Source organism: Lagopus muta, chromosome 3 (genome assembly GCF_023343835.1).
Source record: "Lagopus muta isolate bLagMut1 chromosome 3, bLagMut1 primary, whole genome shotgun sequence".
In the NCBI taxonomy this organism is placed as follows: domain Eukaryota; kingdom Metazoa; phylum Chordata; class Aves; order Galliformes; family Phasianidae; genus Lagopus; species Lagopus muta.
In genome coordinates, this window is record NC_064435.1 from 79428574 (window position 1) to 79450143 (window position 21570).

General features: G+C 39.8%; 1 protein-coding gene across 1 annotated transcript; it reads right to left on the minus strand.

Annotated features, from left to right (window-relative positions):
• Nucleotides 1-110: 110 nt before the first annotated feature.
• On the minus strand, nucleotides 111-21093 carry KDSR (3-ketodihydrosphingosine reductase). Its single transcript, XM_048939551.1, has 10 exons — nucleotides 20890-21093; nucleotides 15244-15333; nucleotides 14777-14833; nucleotides 11322-11387; nucleotides 11057-11152; nucleotides 9566-9757; nucleotides 8461-8544; nucleotides 5682-5765; nucleotides 3746-3847; nucleotides 111-3408 (listed from the first exon to the last, which is right to left on the minus strand). Exons 1-10 carry the CDS (start codon nucleotides 20995-20997, stop codon nucleotides 3289-3291), a joined length of 999 nt encoding a protein of 332 aa, XP_048795508.1. The 5' UTR covers nucleotides 20998-21093; the 3' UTR covers nucleotides 111-3288.
• Nucleotides 21094-21570: the final 477 nt, after the last annotated feature.

Here is a 21570-nt window from a genome sequence, read left to right on the forward strand (position 1 = left end):
CAAAGAACTTCAGAGCTACAGGTTTTGTTGATCCTCCGTTTATTTTGAGAAATATAAAATCTGAAAACTAGTTTACAGTTCTGGCACAAAATAGATGAAGCAATAAGCACATTTTTATTTTTTATTTTTTTAAACAAATGGTACTATGTATTTTTACCACTTAAAAGTGCCTCAAGTTTTTCACAGCAAATAAAGTTTACCCTATATCTTTTGTCTTAGTAAAATATTAAATCCATTTAAATTGCACATGAACACCTTGGTAAAGTTATAATAAATCTGTGTTTAAAGCAGACGGTCATGAGAAACTACACAGAATAGAGAAGACTATCAAAGTCCAAAGTGAATCTTAAAGACTGACCAGGAAAACAAGAGACAAGACACTGCCTGATATGGCACAAGTGATTAAATTACTGACAGCTTTACAAAACAGTAGTTGCATCTATTTGAAGTTCCTGGTGGATTTAATACACTGCTAAAATGCTTCGATGCAGAGGTTCTGTAACATTTAAAGTAGCAAAAAAAAAATATATATATATATATATGTATTTTTTACTCAAACATTATTCCACAAGATTACAAGGCATCTCCTTCACTTAATATTGGACCTTAAAATGAGTATGATCGTAGATTTAGAATGGAGATAAGAAAAAGTTTACATTAAAGGCTGCTGCATTTGACAACATACTCCATTTTGACAGTAAAACAGCTGGAAAGTTTATCAGTTAAAATGAACCATATGAATGTGCAACAACAGAAGCTGGAACATTCACAAAGATTATTCTTTACTTGTTTCTTTTCAAAGTTTGCCTGCTTCACATTTCTAGAATTGCTGAGGGGATGCAACCTACAATTTTACAGCCAATACAACTTCTTGCAATAGGCAAAAACAGGTGTGAACTGAAGCACCTTTACCTCCAGGCCCTAACTTTCACCCAGTATTCCTCTTCACAAACAGTCCTGCTGAACTACAATCAGTCATTATTTGGAGCATTCTTCAGTCAAGATTTTCAGAAAAGTGACTGGTGATTTAAGATGCCCAACCCGAAATATTCTTAAGAGGCCCAGTTATCAGAGTACGTGCACTCTAATCTTCTCAATTATTTCTTAAATGCAAGCCTTTTAATATCCCAAGTTGAAGATCCTATAAAATTCAAGTATCTGAAGTCTTATTGGTTTCAAGACTTGACCTTCAAAGCTTGTGTTGCTCTGAAGTCATTTGCAGAAGCAAATATCTTCCAAACTACCGCATAACCAATTCACCCACTTTGGTATCATTTTGCAAATGATCAAAGGAATGTTTGATTTTTGCACCAGGATAACAACTAACGTAGATAACTGGGTCCAAATAGCATTGTTATGTTGCTTTAAGAAACATGGCAATATTGACAATGTATGAGAAATGCTCCACTATGTGTCATTCACATTAAGCAGCACAGAAAACACAAATGCAGACTAGATTTCTCTGCACTGAAGCCCAGCTGATTAAAAAATGCAGGAATATAGTGTACTCTCAAAATTAACTGTATAATATAGGCATGCACAACTTCACATATCTAAAGAAAATTAAGAGCCAGGACCTAAAACACAGGCTTTAGGAAGTATTCTGCAACGCCTTAACGTTTGCAATCCAATGAAATTCTAACCACTGTGAATGAGAGCACCAGTGTGACTCCTCCAAATACATTTGTAAAACAGACATTAAAGCAAGTTTAGCCTACGTGAACAAAAGTTTTTGAAGTGACCAACTGAAATCAGAGGGAGAACAACCAAGTTACATTTCTAAGACTTTCCCCTGTTAACCACCTATTCTTTCTCATCTCAGCTTAACTGAATACCTGTTCTTAAATAGGTATACAGAACATCTTAAAAACAATCAATTTTGCTTGCTTTGCTCTTAAATACTACTTTCAAGGAAGTGAAAACGCCAAGTCTTAACAGTAGTTTTAGGTTCAGAGTACTGACTGAAAACAGCAGATCTGACATTTACAACACACTGGCGCTAATAAATACAAAATACACAGCTTTTGGGAAAAAAAGCTCACAAGGCACTTGCTATAGTGGTCCATTAAATAAACAGTGTATATAGTGCACCCTTAAAACATCACTGTTATGCATCAAGCTTTTCCAGTGTTAAACTTGCAATTTATTAGAAAAAAACATTGTGTTCTGTGTATTCTGAAGCAGTTATGGAGCAGTCTTGATTCATATGTAATGTAAATCAAGCAAATGAGGAGAGGGACAGAGGAGAGAATTTTAAATAATTTCTTGTTGTGTTAGAAGTTTTTCTGTGTAACAAACAAATTAAGCACAGATACCATTCTGATTCTCCTCCCTGCCCCCTGTCCCAAAAGCTACATTCCTGCTACCCTAAGAGCCCAGTGTCCGAGTCTATCATCACCTACTGGTGTGGCTCATCATTTGTGGCTTTGAAAAATAATGTGCATGACAGTAGCATGAAGCTACTTCCCTTTCCAGAGCAAAAACTGGCAGATAAGAAGAGTGTATAACTTTGACAAATACTTTTCCAATGATTTAAAATGTTGAAAGACATAATCACTCTTGAAAATGGTTTGATTTTTTTTTTTTGTTCACAGCATACTTCAAGGGCCAGTTACACCTCTTAGCATTTCTCTGTAGGAATGGGTTCTTCATCTCCCTTTAGAAAGTATGCATACATTAAGTCATACTTTTTAATTACTCCCAGACTGAGAAAGCTTAGATTAACCAAAAAAAAAATAATCTGTCATCTTGAGGTTTCCACAAGTGTGTGCTGAACAGAATAAAGAAAGCTGTCTTTGACTGAAATATCTGTAGATTGGCCATCAAAGCAAAAGTTAACATTCCAAATTAAAAACAGTCCCAAAACACTAGCAAGAGTACTGACTTGTTCAGGGGACTTTAATCTACTTCAGCCCAGTCTGTCGTGGTATAGTTATTTTTTTTCCACATAAGCACCAAAGTGAGAAAACTTAAGCATTTGTCCAGAATTACCACACATGGTCCATTCTCAAGTTCTACCCTACAGATGACTTACATGTTCCCAAATTCTCTCCAGCTCAAATCACCAAAGGAAAAAAAAAAAAAAAAAGCTAATCCTCAATCTCTCTTTTGCATAGCTTGGCATTTTCTGGAGTTAAGCTTCTGTTTTCTTTCATTGCTTTTGAGAGGACTCATCTATCACATAACCAAGTACCTTCAGTCTACATCCTTCAACAGAGAAGCTGAGTCCCACTTGAGCAGCAAGCTGTCCAGGACTGTTTGACATTCTTCTTTCAATTCAATTCAAGATTATTCAGTCTTATCTGTATTTTCAGATTTTTCTCTTTGCATCATGCAGCGTCGAACTATGCTGTCAAAGCTTCCTAGGTAAAAGAGGCCAATGATGCGAAAAATGCCCATGCAAACAACCTGGAAACAGAGAAACATCTTTCAATTCACTTATGATCCTGGATTGTAGCGTGTTATTTACTCATGAAGTAAAAGTTCCAGACAGGTAATGTAATCAAGAAAAAAAACATATGAAGACATTCTTAACTAAGTTCCAGTCCAGGACTGAGCAGTGTGTAGTTATCTCTGCTTTCTTGCCACATTGCTGCTTCAGCTCAAGAACATTGCTCCAGTTTCCTAAATCCAAGCCTCCATGGTATTGACAGCTACTTGATGAAAAAATAATCAATGTTTGCATAACGTTCTACATATTTTAAACTGCAAGGAATTGTGACTAAGAGGCCTTTGCAAACCTTACCTGCTGAAGACCTTCAGTGATAGAAGTGACTGGTGACATTCCACTTGTCAATATTGATAGCATGTAACCATCTGATCCAACAAAGCTGTTAAAGTTCCCTTGCTGAATGGAAGGAAAACAGTAATTAAGGAAAATGTAATTTACCCAGTTGTGGCAAAACATGACATGCCTTAATTTTACAGCTATTTATAATAATCATACTTAATTTTATGTCACTATGAATGAATACCTCAATGTAAAAAAATATGACCACAATTAAGAGCCTATGTTTTAAGAAGTATTTTGTACTATACAGCAACATTCTGGAAGACACTCCCTAAAAATAGAGGTGTGATAGATTTCTAAGAATTTCTTTGTATGCTAGAAAGGCTCTATGTTTCTTCTTGAAGTATGCTTACTGATAGAGAAAATGCACAACATTCTTCCTGTGAACATGTTTCAGAGAGAATTACACCCTGTTTCTGTCAGATCACCAATCACTGCTGTACTCAAAGAATAAAACACTGCTAAACCTTTTTTTTTTTTTCCTCCAAATCAGGTTACTACTGTGTGAGACTTAATGGAGGAGGTGTCCTTCAAACACTGTGCAAAAGGCTCACCTTCACTTATATCAACGGCTTTGATTGGCTGCCCTCAAAACTGCCAAATACACTGCATACTAAGAGATTCAACTAACAGCAGAAGGGGAGGCTCCCCAGGAGAAAAAGGTGTGGATTTTTTTTGTTGGGGGGGGACTACTCATCAGAAAAGACTGCAACTCTGTAACTCTGACTCCTGGGCTTCTCCCACTTCATTTATTTTTTTCTCCTAGCAGGTTATGCTGGAAAACAGACTTACTGACACACTGCACGATGACTGTGGAGCGCAGAAGTGAAAGGGGGGGGGGAAGGGGATGTTCCTGAATCACAATTATCTATTTAGAGCAGTAGAAGAGATGATATGTGAGTGAAGTACTACCCAACACACACCTGAGAGAACTGAGTTCCTACAGTCCAAGAACGACCTTTTAGTTTCAATTTTAGTCTCTCAGCTGAGGTTTTGACGGCATAAAGACCACACCTCAACTAATAGACCACCACTGGAAGGCACGGAATAAAAAGATCAGATGCTTATGATTAGAAACCTGATTGGTTGTCCTTAACTACCAATGCAGAATACCACGTGAGGACGTACTGCATTTTGAAACTCACCACCCCAAATCCAGGCATGGCTTTGCACTTATCTGCTGCATTTGTGAAGCTATTGTAAAAGTTGCTCAAAACCATGTTAAAAGTATTCAGAATTGTAAAATAATAACAGACAGGATTCAATTGCTGTACTCTAAGGATATTAAATTCTAGTTTTATTTCCACCTCAAATGTCCTTGGTGTTTGCTTCTTCTTATTTTGTTAAGAAGCAATCTTCAGCACAAATCTCTACAATTTCTAAAAATGCAATGCTCCTTTATAACTAAGAACATCTTACTGTATTCTAATCACTCATAAATCAGACACTTTAGACATTTATAGCCAAAAAGGCTAGACATCTTCCATTTAGTTTAAAATCATTTTGATCTAAGCTCATATTCAAGAAAAATTAGACTGTCAAAGAAGCTTTTGAGGTTAGACAAATGGTATTTGATACATAAAAAGCCAATATAGTTCAGTGCTTTGAAACACAGCCATAACCTGCTTTTGAGACATTGTATCATCCCAAGGCAGCCTTTTATTCTAAGGGACAACTTTGGATACATTTTAGTTCAAAAAGATGGCACAAAATCATTTGTGGGCACAGCCGCAAAAGAGGAATAGAAAAAAACTTCCTGCTCAAACTAAGGAGAGACCACCACTTCTTGTAAATTGATCTTATTTTTAGCTCAATCCTGCTCTTAAACAAGCATTACAAGCCATCTTGGTCTCTCCTTTGAAGGTCATACTTTAAGAAATGATTTACTTACTATGGCATCTTTGACTATAACTCTGGCAACTTGTTCCGCTTGGCAAACAGATGAGGTTTCAGAAATGAGCTTCGTCTCTAAGGGCTTTAATAGAGAAACGTCATTAGAAGTTGGACTCAGAACACACAGGAGAGAAAACACGAAGGACACATTTTGGTTTTGGGTCTTTCAGTGCAGGTGGTGGTGCTGCTTATAAGTGGTACCGTTCTGCCACTTAAAACATCCACTGAAAAGAAAAAGCACCTTCACAAGTAGCAGTTTTACAAAGAGAGCTGCCAGCTTCTAGGCAGTACTTTCCCCCTTGGAATTTATTACCAACAAAAAAGGAGATGGTGTTCTTTCCAAGTATTTGATTTTCTGAAGGCAGAAAAATGCTTAAGCTATGTCTCCTCAATGCCTCTATTTTTTCTTTTAATGAATTAAATAATTAAATGCCTTATGAATTTGTTTTGTAATATTTTACTTAATTTTTTTTTGTCTGTTTCTCAAACACCACACAGGGTACCCACCGAAATCCAACACTGTATTTCACTTTGTGTTTTAGAGCATTTATGTCATTTTACCTTACTAGAAGAAAGCAGCCACAGCAATTTGATCAGTCACAATTTCTTTTACAAAAATAAGTCTGATCTGTTTTAAGAACAAGCAGTAAAAAGGTTTGAGAAGTATTCAGAAGCTTGTTTGTCATTTATTTGCTTCTATAATGCTGGAGCTAAATGCATGGCAAGCTGTTTGAATGATAAATATATGAAGATAAATGGTTCTGTTGATAAAGAACAAACTGCACTACATTAGGAAAAGAAGAGCGGTTACAAGTAGATTTGTTATAGAGAAGAATTGAATTAGATTTAATGAAGTTGAATGGAAGCATTCAACCTTAGTCAAATACTTAGTATCCATAAAGCATTTTAAGATTAATCCTTTGAAACACACACACTTCTTGAAAATCCCACACTTCTAGGGAAGAAAATTACAGGCTTCTCTCTCAATGTCAATCTGAAGTATCTGTGAAATTGTGAATTCCGATGCGCTGACCAGGCTCACTGATTTATTTTTTAAATGTGTATTGAGAAAAAAGAAAGTCAGTGTCTTTGTCAGAGGAAATCACACACAAACACCTTTCACCTGCTCTCCTACAGTGGTATGGCCTGTGTCACTAGATCTCCATTTCATAAACCATGCAAAATTTAATTCACTGGCCAGTGTCAACAAAATCCACGAGAGATACAGATGTCGAAAATCAGCTACAGTACTTTAAGTTTTGGAAAAATCAGCAGCTATTCGAGGGCGTCTCACTAAAGTTAATGACGTGCTGAGAAAAAGGCAGGCAGAGCTCAACCACCAAATACTTCATCTGATTAGCCAGTCAAAGCACTGTTACAATTTGTCATGCAGTTATCTCAGAAAAAGAGCTTAGTGATTAAACACAAGGAAGAAGCATCCTTGCAGCTGACTTTTTTTTTTTTTTTTGCTTAAACTATGGGCAATGATTACAGAATAAAACAGCTTAGCCTTAATGAGATGCAAACCACAGAAACAGATGTTCTAAACTCAGCAGTACTAAATAAATGCAACCAAAATGAATGACATTCTGAACTGTTAAATGACAGAATACTGCAGTGATTTAAGGTATCAAGGTAGTCACACAACAAAAAGAGTTCATGTGTACTAAAACGATGCATAAACGTGTTTAAAAGACAATGCCTTTTTGATATAAAAAAGCCATATATATGTACACACATCACTGATTCCCCATAAACAGAAATCTGAGATCAACAGAACATTTTGCTGGAGAATATATTTCCCCGCAGTAGGCTATTATGAAGAAAAGACAAAGAATGTGCAAACTACACAAGTATCTGCAGATGTGTAATTCTTTATGTGGATGTGTGGAAGTATGTTTAATACAGAAGATCTATTACCAAGAAGTTACAAAGAACTGTGTTACACAGTCCCTACTGATTCCTATAGAAAGGGTGAAAGACAAAACAAAACTTAAGCTCAATTTCCACATATTATATTAGATGAAGCATCTTAAACGTGGCTAATCTACAGATACCACTGTATGGTTAGCAGATATATCAGTGCAAACAGGGGCTCAAAAGTAGCACTGCCAGCACCCGCTTTTGATATTCCATTTTATGCATAGGAATTTGCCAAGTGATGAGAAGCAACTAAATTTCTGAAGGTCAAAACCTGCTTTAAGCTAAGCTAATGAAATGAAAAAGGCAACCACTGATACACCTCTCTGAAAAAGCAGTAGTGCCAAACAGAATGACAAAGCTTCCTTTCTACATTAATAGTGGTTGTTCTTGCATATGAAATTGTGCCATAACACATATTCACACGGAACAGTTGGCTTGCACATCTCAGTGAAGAACTGGAGTTTTCCTTTCACCTGTCAGGACCATCCTAACAGCACAATATCAAAAGGTGCAAGAAAGGTACACTATTGTGGCTCATCAAGCTTTTATAACAAAACAAGTTAGAGTGGCTTTAGTTTGCTATTTTGCAACATTCAGATTGCATGCAGAAAAGCTTATTAGTGTTTCAGCTATTAAAGTTAAGCAGTTCTTCCATTTAAAGCCAGAGTAAACTACACTGGACAGCGAAGTTGATAAAAACCAAAGTGTTTAAGCATCTTAAACATTTTAATATGCACTGTTTCGAGAAGTACTACAGAAGTGAATGATACCTGAAATGCATTCTTTATTATAAAGTATACATTTACAACCATTTACCTTTATAACCATTACAGTGTTGCTGAAGGATGATTTACCTTTGTTTTACTTTCTTCTGCAAAGCCTGGTGTGTCAGTATCTGGAGGATAGGCCACTGTTACATAGATATTATAAGGCTTGACCTGCAGTTCACAAAAAAAGAAGTGTTATCTTATTACTGACAGCCTTTACATTTCTCTCATAATTTTGTTAATTTCTCTTAAATTCATGCTTGCTTTATTTCTTCAGATTGCTTGTGGTGTTAAATCATCCACGCACTCAACACCTGTAAGACTCGGAGCTTTGTCAAATTAAGAAGAAAACACAGATTTTAAAGATATGGTTGTGTTGCCTTGTTTGGTAAACACCTTTAAAAATTCAACAAAAAAATATATCACCACTTTGAAGACAGACTCAGCAGTCCCACTGCTCTGCAGGCCACAACTCTCTAATCCTGACCGACACCATCCACTACACTGAAGGACAACAACAGTGATCATGCAAGGTCTAGAACCAAACAGATTAAGGAAAATCACTTCCCAATCAATTTTACCTGTCTTACTGCAGTGACATACTTCCAAGTCTCATCAAATAATGAAAACAGTGATGTTTTTGCTTTTTGTCTCAACTTAAGATGTAGGCTTAGAACATTGCAATATATAAAGCTCACATATACCAATGTCTAGAAGAGTGAACCACTTTGAACAGAGGATTTGGTTATTAATTCAAGCTTGCAAGTTTTACTGTCTCATATGGCTCACATACCATTCATTTAGCATTGCCTTGCAATCAGCTTGGGAATCACAGGCCTACACACCAACCCCTCACACAACCATGGGATCTTCAATACCATTCTGCTTAAAATTCAAGTCCTTTTCATTAAAAATAGAAGATATTTAGACATAAGATAAATAGAACATATAAGTTTGTACGCGGTCATCTTCAGTTCTAGAAACAAACTGAGTTTCTTCTCTCTTGTGCAACTGAAAGCTCAGTTTCCACAGCCCTGCACAGAGCAATATGGTTGTACTGCTCCCAAAGAAGCATCAACACAACAGGTATCAGCAGAGCTGCATAAGACTACTGAAATAAAAACATGCTTAGCAGCTAGTGAAAATATATGTTCTTGTTTACAAGCAAGAATACTTCAATCATTTCACACACCTCCATTTGCAGGGCTTCGGCCAATCCTCGAAGAGCAAACTTGGTTGGAGAATAGGCTGTATAACCAAAAAGGCCCAGTTGCCCAGCCTGAGATGATACAAACACAATCCTTCCCATCCGCCGTTCTTTCATGGTAGAGATCACTGCACGACTCGGGTAAACACTACCCAGATAATTGACTGCCATTAATCTCTGTAAAAAAGGATATTGAAATGGTATCTGAGTCACAGATTCAGAATTCTTCAGATGCTTAGCATTATTTCTCCAAAATCCCTACTGAGGCTTGCTTTAACATCAAACTCCACTACATTTCTATTTCTATCAGCTAGCAAAGTAAACAACTGTTTTCTCCTGTATTAGTTTCATAAACCATTCTATAGCTAAGAATCTCACCGTAAGATAAAAAGGAAATGCACTGCATAGACAAGTGTTGATGGCATTCAGGATACTGATAATGTGAATTACTATGGCCTTCACAAAGAAAAAAGGGCAAATTACAAAAAAAACTGACTTGAACAGTGTCTAGAAAGCAATGCATTTATACACAATGTACAAAAACATACTGAAAGTTTAAAGGGCTTCCTAAAAAAGAAGCAGAAAAAAAAAAATCCTTGTACATATGCACAAGCTCTCATTGTAGACAAGTAAGATGAATTTTTCTGTTTCATTCTCCTGAGGACCTGGAGTCTCCTCCTCTGGAGATGTTCAAGACCTGCCTGGATTGTGTGATCTGGTGTAGGGAACTTGCTTTGGCAGGGAGGTTGGACTTGATGATCTCTGGAAGACCCTTCCAACCCCTACAATTCTGTGATTCTGTGACCTAAAACACAACTGGTGGCCTGTACAAACAACAAAACAGATTATTTACACTTACTGTTACACTTACTATAATATTATGCCTATTTAGTATCAAGCCTAATTAGCATTTTCACATGGCTCAGTGATGAGGTGGGAATCAAAGTAACCAAAAAGTAGAGAGGATGTTTTTGTTTTTTTAAATATACATTTTGGTTTGGGTTTTATTGTTGTTTTATTGTTTGTTTGTTTGTTTGTTTTCTTTCCATCAAGCTGCATAAAGTTACTAACAATTCGTGCACCTCAGAGTTGAATGCTGGCAAGATGGATTCCTCTTAAACAGATTCAAAATATGGGAAAAAGACCCACACATCTTCATCAGGAAAAAAAGAGACCATATGAAATTCAGTGTCTTTCACAGTGTGTTAAATAAAAGCATACATCAACCTTCCTTGCCATCTTGAGGTCCTTCCCTATTCCAGGTGCAAAATTCACTGTTCTGAACTAGCCATGGACCAATAATCAGGTGAAAAAAAATAAGTTGCAATCCTTGCAAATCTATAAATGCATACAAAAACCATCACTAATGAAATATATGGCTACTTATACAGTCTGGAAAGACACAGTAAAATAATCTATTCCTTAGAACAGGGGAATGACTAATTACTTGCAATGAAATAAAGCATGATCACTCACTTCAAAAGAATTCACTTCAATATCCTCAAATTTTCCTGTAACTGATGTTCCTGCACAGTTTACAAGCAGGTCAACTGGCCCCAGCTTTTCCTGAGCCTGCAAGAGGACAGAAGTTAAGCTCTCTAGCAGGAAAAAGCATTCATATAGTACAGTGCCATTATAAGTTATGTTACCACTTGGAACACATCACACAGAAATGACATTTATATATATATACACACATGTATACACACACACACACACACAGGTAAAACAGTTGCCTTACCTGTTTTAGAACATTCTCCACCTGTTCATAGTCTTTAGATACATCAACAGAAATACACAGCACAACCTAAAAAAGGAAAATGAAAGAAATTTTATAATTTAAGTCCAAGAATGGTTGGCCCCCCATTACAAAAGAAACTGCACACTGCTTAATTAGGTCATATGAGGAACAAAATTAGAAAAATCAAGACTAAGAAGAACTGACTAGTGGCACAGTGCTACACATGCCTAAAACGTGATTTAACATTTACTCCTTGTCTGGGAACAAGAGATTATGGATTTTAGTTTGAATGACACAAGAAAATGAAAATAGACACTGGCCCAGGGGAGGATATGTAAATAAACAACAAAAATTAAAAAAGAGACAGCAATGCCTTAAGTTTTGTTGCAGCTGGAAGTTAGGTATTGCTTTTCTTTAAAAGTGCTGGTTACATTTAGCAACATCATCTCAGAATCTAAGTTTTGGAGGCACCGTCCAGTCAACTTCCAGCCAAAGGAAGCACTGACTTTGGGGTATCACCAACTATAAGATCACTGCCAACTCCAGCTTGGCCAGGGATTTACAAAGAGACTATCCTCTCTGCTAAACAATCAGCAAAATTCAGGGGCAACTCAGTATCTTGAAATGAGAAGCAATCACATACCATAATAAAAGTAGAGACTGCTATATTCTCATCCTGATTTCTACGCCTTACTTTACTTTGTTCAATTCATTTAAAGCTGGTTTCAGGTGAAATAAAGTCATTGCCAGTTTCTAACGAGTGTCATCAGGGTCACTTGTCATGAAGCATGCCAACAAAAATGAAGAAAAGCTTACCAAAGTGTAACTAACTGCTTTGGCAGCCAGTCATTTGTCAGTTTTGCCTCTGGTCAGACTGCAACACTTCCCAGCTACATAAACAGAATCTGCTTGCCATTCCTGTGCAGCAGGTTGGCTATTCCTGCCTTCCAGCACTGTGCATAGCTGGACGTCGGAGTAAACTTGTGGTGCAAGCTATTGGTTGGCCAGCAAGCATCTCCCCTCAGGGCATTTGTAGATTTTAGAAATATTTATCTTTACCGTAAGTTTGAGAAGAACAAACAGCTGAGCTAAGATAACACTGATTTACTATCTGGATGCCTTCACAAGATCAGCAAGGTTAAAAAAAAATTATCACAGTTCCATATGAAAATTGGACATCGGGCCACAGATCAGTTAATCGTACTGTGAACAATATACTCAGGAACTAGCAATGCTTGTATTGGCTAACACCACGTTATACAATTCATCTTTTTGCTTCTATTATTGTATTTCCTTTCTGCTACATTAAGTTGATTATCTCCAGTCCAGAGCATGCACTGTGAATGTGGTCCTAATAAACAGATTATGCTGCCAGGAAGTCCAATATCCTCATTCCAGTTCCTCATCTTTTGTTCTAACAGAGCATTGTCTGATCATTCCTGAAGCATTTATTTCTTAATAAAAGCTAAATTCCACTCCCAGTGAAGCAGCTAGGAACATTCCATACTAGGAAAGGGATTTTAAAAATTTCCCCCCAAAAATTATGGGCAAGTGTTTCATTCCACTGCACACCTTTATTTGTACAGGCTGCACTGTCAGCATTCTAAATAAATCACATATAAATGTCTTTCAGAGAAAACACGCCAAATCAAACACCTAAAGGTATGTAAACACCACAATCCTGGTTCTCAATGCAACTTAGTATTACATATACATGCGTGAGCAGAATGCATACAGCATATAATCAGGTAAAAACTGGTATTTCCTCTGGATTTTTGCTCCCTAGCTTGACATCTTGCAAATGTAACAGCCTTTGTGGTCTGCCAATCCGTCCCAGACAACACCATGCTTTCAGCAATCTTCTTGTACAGCCTCTGTCTGTTCAGCTGCCCTCATTTGTCAGCTTCTTATCTGCTGTTCCAGACACCCTGCTTTTTCTGTTTGTATTCTTTGAATTTAGCAGTCTTCCCTGTGACAATGACTACAACTCAACAATAGGTATACGAGGGCACTCCCACTACAGCCAGTGGAAGTACAGACAAGTCTAAATTTGCTAGTGTTAAAACAATCCTGTTTAGCCCACACTGAAGCTTGTTCAGTCTTGAACTTAGTGAAATTTGAACTGATACTCTTGAGGGTATACCTAGTATTCTTCAGAAAATAAAAGTGTAAGCCCACATCTGTCAAGCTTGGACAGGTTTTTAACAAGTGCATTTTGACAGTGTTTGACAAAATTCATCACAACCCTGGGAAAAGACCAGAGCATGGAACCATAGAATGGCCTGGGTTGAAAAGGGCCACAATGATCATCTTGTTTCAGCCCCCCGCTATGTGCAGGGTTGCCAACCAAGCAGCTAAAGGAAAACTGTTACCGGGATTTATTTGTTCTAAAAGGGGACAAAACGCTGCTCCTCCTCACCTCACATGACTTCATATTTCAAAATAAATTCGATCTGAGTAAGGCAACATGCACAGAAAGATCACCTTGAGCCATTTGACAGGAATGAGCAAAGACAGAATCAGAGTTTGCTTGATACCTTCATTTATATCAGCTAGTACTAGCATTATTGTACCACAGTACTATTGTATTATAGTACTAGCTCCCCAGTGTTCATCTTCCTCCTCTGCTTCTTTTCAAGAGAATATCAAACTTCCTAATTTACCAGACTAAACAAGTGACTTATTACATCCAATAGACACCAAATTCCTTATCACAAACAAATTGCTTGCATTTGTAACAATGAAAGTAAGAATCAGCTTCTGGAACACGAGAAAGAGGAAATCAAAGATGCAATGTTCTCAATGCTGTTTCCCTTTTCCTTTCAATTATGAGTATCAAGAAAAAAAACATGGTAATATTTCATCTTGAAATTGTGCTTTTTGAACACAGAAAGTTGCCCCTACTTTAACAGCTAGTAGTCCAGCAAGCATTAATGCATTAAAACAGTGCATTAAGCATAAGTACACTATTTATTTACTAAAGAACCTTCAGTGTTTAGAAACCTCAGTGCTTTGCCAGGGAAACAGCAATACACAGCACAACATAGGGAACAAAATCTGAAAACAAATACCTAGATTTATTCCCCATTACAATTGCTGCATTTATGATCTCTCGAAGAGAGACTTGAAAAAAGTAGGTTATTCTCCTCAATCTTGAACAATACAAACATTTATCAAGTGACAGCAAACTGCAGCTATCAAAAAAATTCTGTTACACCTACAGCTGAAGATACCAATCTTTTTCTCTGAGGAAAAAAAAAGTTAGTGTACTAACCAGGCAACATCAAATGTAGCAGAGTTTGGAACATCACACGTAGACAGATTGGAATTGTTTGAATTCAAGTGAGGCCTCACCTATTTGTAATCAAACAGCTTGGTTTTAAAAACCAGACTACTAGAGTTATGCTGAAGTGACTATCTTGAAACACAACGGTTACGGGTAACAGTGACCTTACCTGCTTGTCATTAACAGAGTACTTTTCTATTTCCTTCTTTGTCTGTAACAGCTTGTTCTGAAATGGATAACAAGAACAGCTAAAGCAGCTCAGTTATGAGAACATATTAGTCTTCAGTATTTCAAGAAGCCCTAGAAACTTTCTCTAAAAACAAGAACATTATCATCAGCTAATGATAACACTTTTCTATATTCATCTTAGAGATTTATGAATATACAATCAAAACATCAACTCCAAGTGATAGCAATGGAAGAGTTTTAATGCAAGCCCATCACAAATCTTATGTCTGGATACACTTCTTAAAAAGGCAGCCATCTCTGCCCTGAAAATACATTAATTTAAATTATTAGGACCATCTTATAGCATACAGTGAAAAAAAGAATGAGTAATTATCAATTTCCAAATTATCCTCAGCCATACCAATTTCATTAATATAGTGTAGCCAGCAAAAATACAAATGTGCTTACCTCATCTCTTGCAATCAGTGTTATGAAAGCACCTTGCTTATAACATTCAATAGCAATACATTTTCCAATTCCACTGGAGCCTCCAGTTACCTAGAAGTTATTTGAAAGTCAGTTAGTCCATTATTGTCATCCCTACTCCTATACCACAATAAAAATCAAATCAAAACTCTAACAGTGTACTGAGATTCAAATATTATCCAGTGAAGTAAGAATACACAAGATATACAGAAGTTAGTTTTCTTACTGAGTATGAATGAAAAAACAAAATCTCACCGCCCTGTCAGGCGACTCTTTCTGCCCCAAATATCAGCTTTACCTTGGTGGTATTTCTTCATGTTTCTTATGTCAGGCTCACTCAGACCACTCTCACTTGCCTTTGATTAACTTATTTTTGAAGTACAGTAATAGTTACAAGTTTGAAATCACTATTAAGAATGCAATTACACACCGCTCCTCCAAAAATTCATAAAGCGAGCAATCACAGCCAGTCTGCCAAAAACATCATGTAAACAAACACAATTTAAAAAGTTATCTTCTTTTTTATTAAATAAACATCCTTGATTTGACAGCTGATCTGCTGTAGAGCATGTCTCACAGTTCACATCTGGATACTGAACTGCCTGTGCCATCCCTCAATGCCTTTCTGTGGGGATCCCAGTTTTAAGCCTCCACAAGCCTTTCCTTCTTCCTCTAAACCATAATTCTCAGTGGTCTTCCATGCAAGCAGGAAATAGCCAGTTTGACTGCAGAAAACGCAAGGTGATGGCTACAGCCCCACACTAATAAACAGGTTAAAGTCACCTTAACATCCCCTCACTGTCCTCCAGAAAAATCTATTTGCAAACTCCATTAAAAACAAAACACAGATGGTGACCCAACTGCTCTTCTTGACAAAGATAAAAGCCTCTGCCTGATATGACTTCCAGGTGATTTGTTCATTTAAACCCAGTGTCTGCACATGCCTTCGGTCCTTAAATACAGAGTTGTATTTTCCTTGTATGGCAAAATTTGTTGAATCTTCTTCTAAGAGCATATCACTGAGAAAATACCAAACGCTTTATTGATGAAGTGAGTTCTGAAATACAGGCTTAAATATTTGAAAAAGAGATTCATATTCCTCTGGAAGTTGTTACTTCTGTTCTTTATCAAGACTTCAGAGAAAATAAGGTATCACCTCTATTTCAACTATGAGAAATGGAACGCGCTGAGCCAATCAGTGGAAGAGCAAAGGCTCCCAGTCTCATCTGCACATGCCTCAGTTTTGTTTTCAGACTTACTACCTTCAAAATTCTTTCATATTCCTGGAGGCAGTAAAGCCAAAAGAGTTAGAAGTACGCTCCCATGAGTCACCAAACTCTTCTTTCTTATGAGTGTCTCATCACAAACCTTCAAACAAAACATCTCAGTACACCAAGGGTGATCATGTAACTTCAGAAAACTTATTTTCAACATAGTCTACAGTTTTTGTCTAGTTTGTCTGCTGTAATGGGTCAAGAACTTACAAAGACTAATTTCAGCTTAAACAGAGCTTCATAGACTTCCTCTATTAGAGAAAGTCACTTCAAATCATCTTCCAATCGACTCTTCACTACACCAACCTTTGTGGGTGACTTCAAGATGCTTGTTCTGTTCTGCAGATCATAGAATGTCCTAGGTTGAAAAGGACCACAATGATCATCTCTTTTCAACCCCCTGCTACGTGCAGGGTCTTCAATCATCAGACCAGGCTGCCCAGATCCACATCCAACCTGGCCTTGAATGCCTCCAGGGATGGGGCATCCACAACCTCCTTGGGCAACCTGTTCCAGTGCATCACCACCCTCTGAGTGAAAAACTTCCTCCTGCATTCTGAATAAAGGATGACTGTTAATGTTTGGGGACTCCAGCAGAATCCCAGCATCATTTAATTCTTCACAAGAAAAGAGTTAAATTTTTTTTTCTTCCCAAAGCATCTTTCAAGAGTCCAGTACGTCTCTAGAAGGATTAAGAGATTCAGTTTGATGTATTCGAGCAAACCTCAGTTCCACAGATGATCTTTTACAGATTTTCAGCAGCATTTGATACATCAGCACAGGAACTAATGAATGCATGTGGAAGATTGCTCCAATTCTCACTTCTGGCACAGCACTGAGGCACAGCTGATTGCCACCTGTACAAATTGCTAAGTGTCATGAACTGGTCAACTACACCAGTGTTTGAGGAATTCTTTGAAGGTATAAAGCCTCTGGCTTGTCAGACAACACTAACGTTCACTTCAGAAAGATGAGGTCTGAAGTCGAGCAAGAAAAGGAAGTTTTTATTTACAGTCATACTCAAGAATGCTGGATAGGGCTCATGTCAGATAGGTCAGAGACAAAAGGCAGAATCAGTTAGCTGGGAACTTCAGTGTTTAGGTGGAAGGCTGTTACTAATACGTTGGAGGTTGTTACTAGCATGCACCATGAGGCGCAATGTATCAGTAAGGAAACAGAACAACTCAATGATCAATGAATAAGTGCAATTCCAAATTACCACAACTATCATCAGAAGCAATCAAAATGAAGACCTGATATGCTCTTTCCAGCAGGGCTTGTTAGCTTTCACTTAGCAGCAGCACAGGATGAAAGCTGGCTTCGTGCTTCTAGACAGTGCTCTAACAGCAGGTATTTAGTTCCACTGAAACAGAACATCCCTGTAACCTGCTCCGATTGCCCGGTGTGCCTGACTGGACTCCAAATGACCTCTTGCTGAACCTCTTGATGCATCCAAGCCACAGGTCACAGTGCTCCCAATGCAAGAGCTACAAAGCTGAGACACAGAGATGGGTCAACTCCTGAACACCCAGAGCCTGCTGCCGTTATCTGATGGGCTCTGCACAGAAATGCTAAAACTACTCCTTGTCCTGAGATGCCCTTACACCTTTAGCTCAGGTATGCTGAAGCTCAACTAAGTCCAAGTTAAAGGCTCTGCTCAAAGTGAAAGGAAGACAATCACAAGCAGCAAACATCCTTACATTCCTGCCATAGTTAGCCCACAAAAGCAAATGTACATATAAAAGCATTTTGTTTTACTACATAGCAAAACCTGATGCTCGAATCAACCTAATAGCTGCAAAGTCCTTTCTATTTAACAGTGCCCTCTGAGGTTACCAAAACACACAGTAGATATGGAACAGAAAACCCTCCCCATAAGATGAGATCAGTAATTTGGAGTTCTGTGGAGTTCCATTCCTCACTAACTAGAAGAGACTACTGTGGTCACAATCCCCCTCTAAAGCACAGCTCATGTTACACAGCAAGCACTTCCATCACACAAGTGACTCCAGGACAGGACAAGAGGGAAAAAAACCCCAACAACAACAACAACAGAAAACAACCACACATTTTCTGCCTCAGATTCCTGTCCTCATAGCTCAAACACCTAGCTATATTAACCACTACAACTGTTAGGAGCACAGAGAAACAGCCTCTACAAATGATTGACTGCGAAAAAAAAATGCTGATTTAAATTGAGAATTCAACAAGTAACTGCTAGGAAACAATATACACAATAGTGTCCAAACACATCCAATGACCTTCTTTAAGAAATACTACAGCTATTCTCTTGCACATGCAAAGGAGGAATTACATATACAGATCACATAAACGGATCTTGACCCCTTCTGTGAAAACACTTCAAGGAAGTCTTGGAACAGTGCTGGAGTCCTGAATATTTTTCATGAAATCTTCTGATAATCTCAGTAGCAGAGAGCACTCACTCCCATTATACAATGCAAGAATTCACATTGCACATGTGATGTGTAAAGCCTCCATGAGCACAGTTTCAAATTTACAGAACTATCATCCAGTATTTTTCCTTACACAATTCACCCAAACATTTGAAATCCAAACATACAAGTTTAACAGCATCAGGGTTAACAGCATCAGGGTTATTAGCAGCACCTCTATATCCAAAAACCAAAATTCTGAAACAACTGCTCCACATTTCATTTCTTTGCATGAATGTTTTCAGAGTATAACTGAAGCCAAAGTCAAACAAGTGCTTCTCCCAGCAGCAATGCCACTGAAGCTCATCACCCACAGATTTGTAACGTTGTCAATGGTTTGCACAAAACCATGAGAAAGGTGATGCTGATAAATACCTACAGTCTTTCTTCTATTGGTGTATCAATACAGTTAATCCTCCAGAGGGTGGTGATGCACTGGAGCAGGTTGCCCAAGGAGGTTGTGGATGCTCCATCCACGGAGGCATTCAAGGCCAGGCTGGATGTGGCTCTGGGCAGCCTGGTCTGGTGGTTGGCGACCCTGCATGTAGCAGGGGGATTGAAACTAGTTGGATCACTGATATCCTTTTCAACCCAGACCATTCTATAGTCCTATGAATAGTCATTTTGAGACCTTCACTTGTGTCAAATTCAGCTTACGTGGCTAATATAATTAGCAGTAGCTGTTGTGAGGGAAGGTTTCTCCCACGAGATTATTCTTTGTCGTTTTCTCTGTGAGCCAACTGAAGTGGTTCTTTGAAAACAGAAGAACCAGCAGAGTAGCTTTGAAAAAAGCGTAATGACATAAAGAAAAGACATTTGGGATAATCAGGTTAAAAACAAACAAGTGAACAATATTCTGGAATGGAATACACCAAACACTTTATTGTTTATTATTCTATTTTCATGTGAGCACTGCAGAAGACCCTTATCCTGTTTCACCTTTGCTTTTACGCAGTACAGAAGGATTCCTGCTTAGCAAGCATTACTGCTGTGGGAAGAGACTCAAAGAGAGAGCCTTCACTCACGGTCTAATATCTCATGATGCTGTAAAGCCAGTTACAGTACCCAGCAATACCCACTGCACCAAGTAACTCAGGAACACTGTCGTAACTTGGACAGCTCAAAGCGGGGACAGCTCTACCTGCAAAGAGCAGTCCTAAAACAAATAGGCAGACAAAAATGCAAACAAAAAAACAAGGCACTGCAGGGAGCTAAAATATATAAATATATATATACACATACCCCCAAAGCCGAGCAGCTGTCAATCCCTTCGCACCTCAAAGGTCTAACTGCTGCATTACCCCAAGCCCTGCTGTAAGGAGGGCAATCCGCAAGCAGATTCAACAAGCAAACAGCACAGCTGCTCTACGCAGAGCACACCCGGGCGAACTACAGCTAGTCCCGCCATCCGACTGATGGAGCACCGCTGCCCCGACTCGCTCTCACGCACCCACGTGCCGCACCCGCAGGCCCCCGGCTGTCGCTCCCCATCCCGCAGCCGACCAGCTTTCGGCGGTACGCTCCTGGGGAACTGTTCAAACGCTACATTTTCCCGGATAACTTCCCCCCCCCTCCCCCTCAAAGGCTCGCTCCCACCACGCTGATTACAGGCAAGCAAAACATTGCTCGTGGACACGGATACCCGCGCTGCGTGCCGTCTGCCCGCTTCCCTTCGAGTCAGCCCGCCCGTTTCCTCGCCCCGGCTCTCCTTTCAGCCTGCGCCTTCCCCCTCCCGCGGAGGGCCGCGCTCCAGCACCCCGGCAGACGCAGCCGGGCCTTTGCCGGGACACGGCGGCCGCGGCCTCCCCGCTCCCTCATCCCGCCCCGCCGGACCGCTCCCCCGCGGTCGGTCGGCCAGCAGCGGCCGGGATCGGGGCGGAGAGAGGCGTCGCTCGACTCACCACGACGTGCGCGCCGGGCAGCTTGAGGGGCTTGGGGCTGATGAGCGGAGACACCATGTAGAGGAGAAGGACGACGGCCACGATGAAGGCGGCCGCCAGGAGCAGCATGGCTCGGGCCGGGCTTGCCGCTGGGGAGGGGGGCGGCGGGCGGTGACGCGGCCCCCGGGGCTGCGGGAGGCGCCGAGCGCGGCGCGGCCCGGCGCGGACAGCGGGAGCACAGCCGGTACCCGCCTGCGCCGCGGCGCCACGGGGCCAGGGAGGAGGAGGGAGGAGGAGGAGAACGCGGCCACCACTCCGCGCCCTGATTGGCCGATGGGCGGGGCGGGCGCGGCCTCGAGCGCGGGGATTGGCCAGTGAGCCAGGGGAAGGAACTCGCGGATTGGCCGAGGGGCGGGACGGTGCTCGGAGATTGGAGCCGCAGGCTGTTTGCGGGGTCACCGTTGGAGGCAAAGGGCGGCGGAGAAGAGAAAGTTCCTACGGAGACGATGGGGTGCGGGAGGGCGCCCCCTACGGTCCCCGCCTAGGGCGGGTGAGGCGAGGCGTGAGGTAGGCCCCGCCCCTTCTCGTCACGTGGGGCTTCCCGCCGAAAGGAGGGGGCGTGGCTCCATGAGGAGAGGGCGGGCGTCTGTGGGTGGCGTTTGTAGAGTGACAGAGTCGCAGAATGGCCAGGGTTGGGAGGGA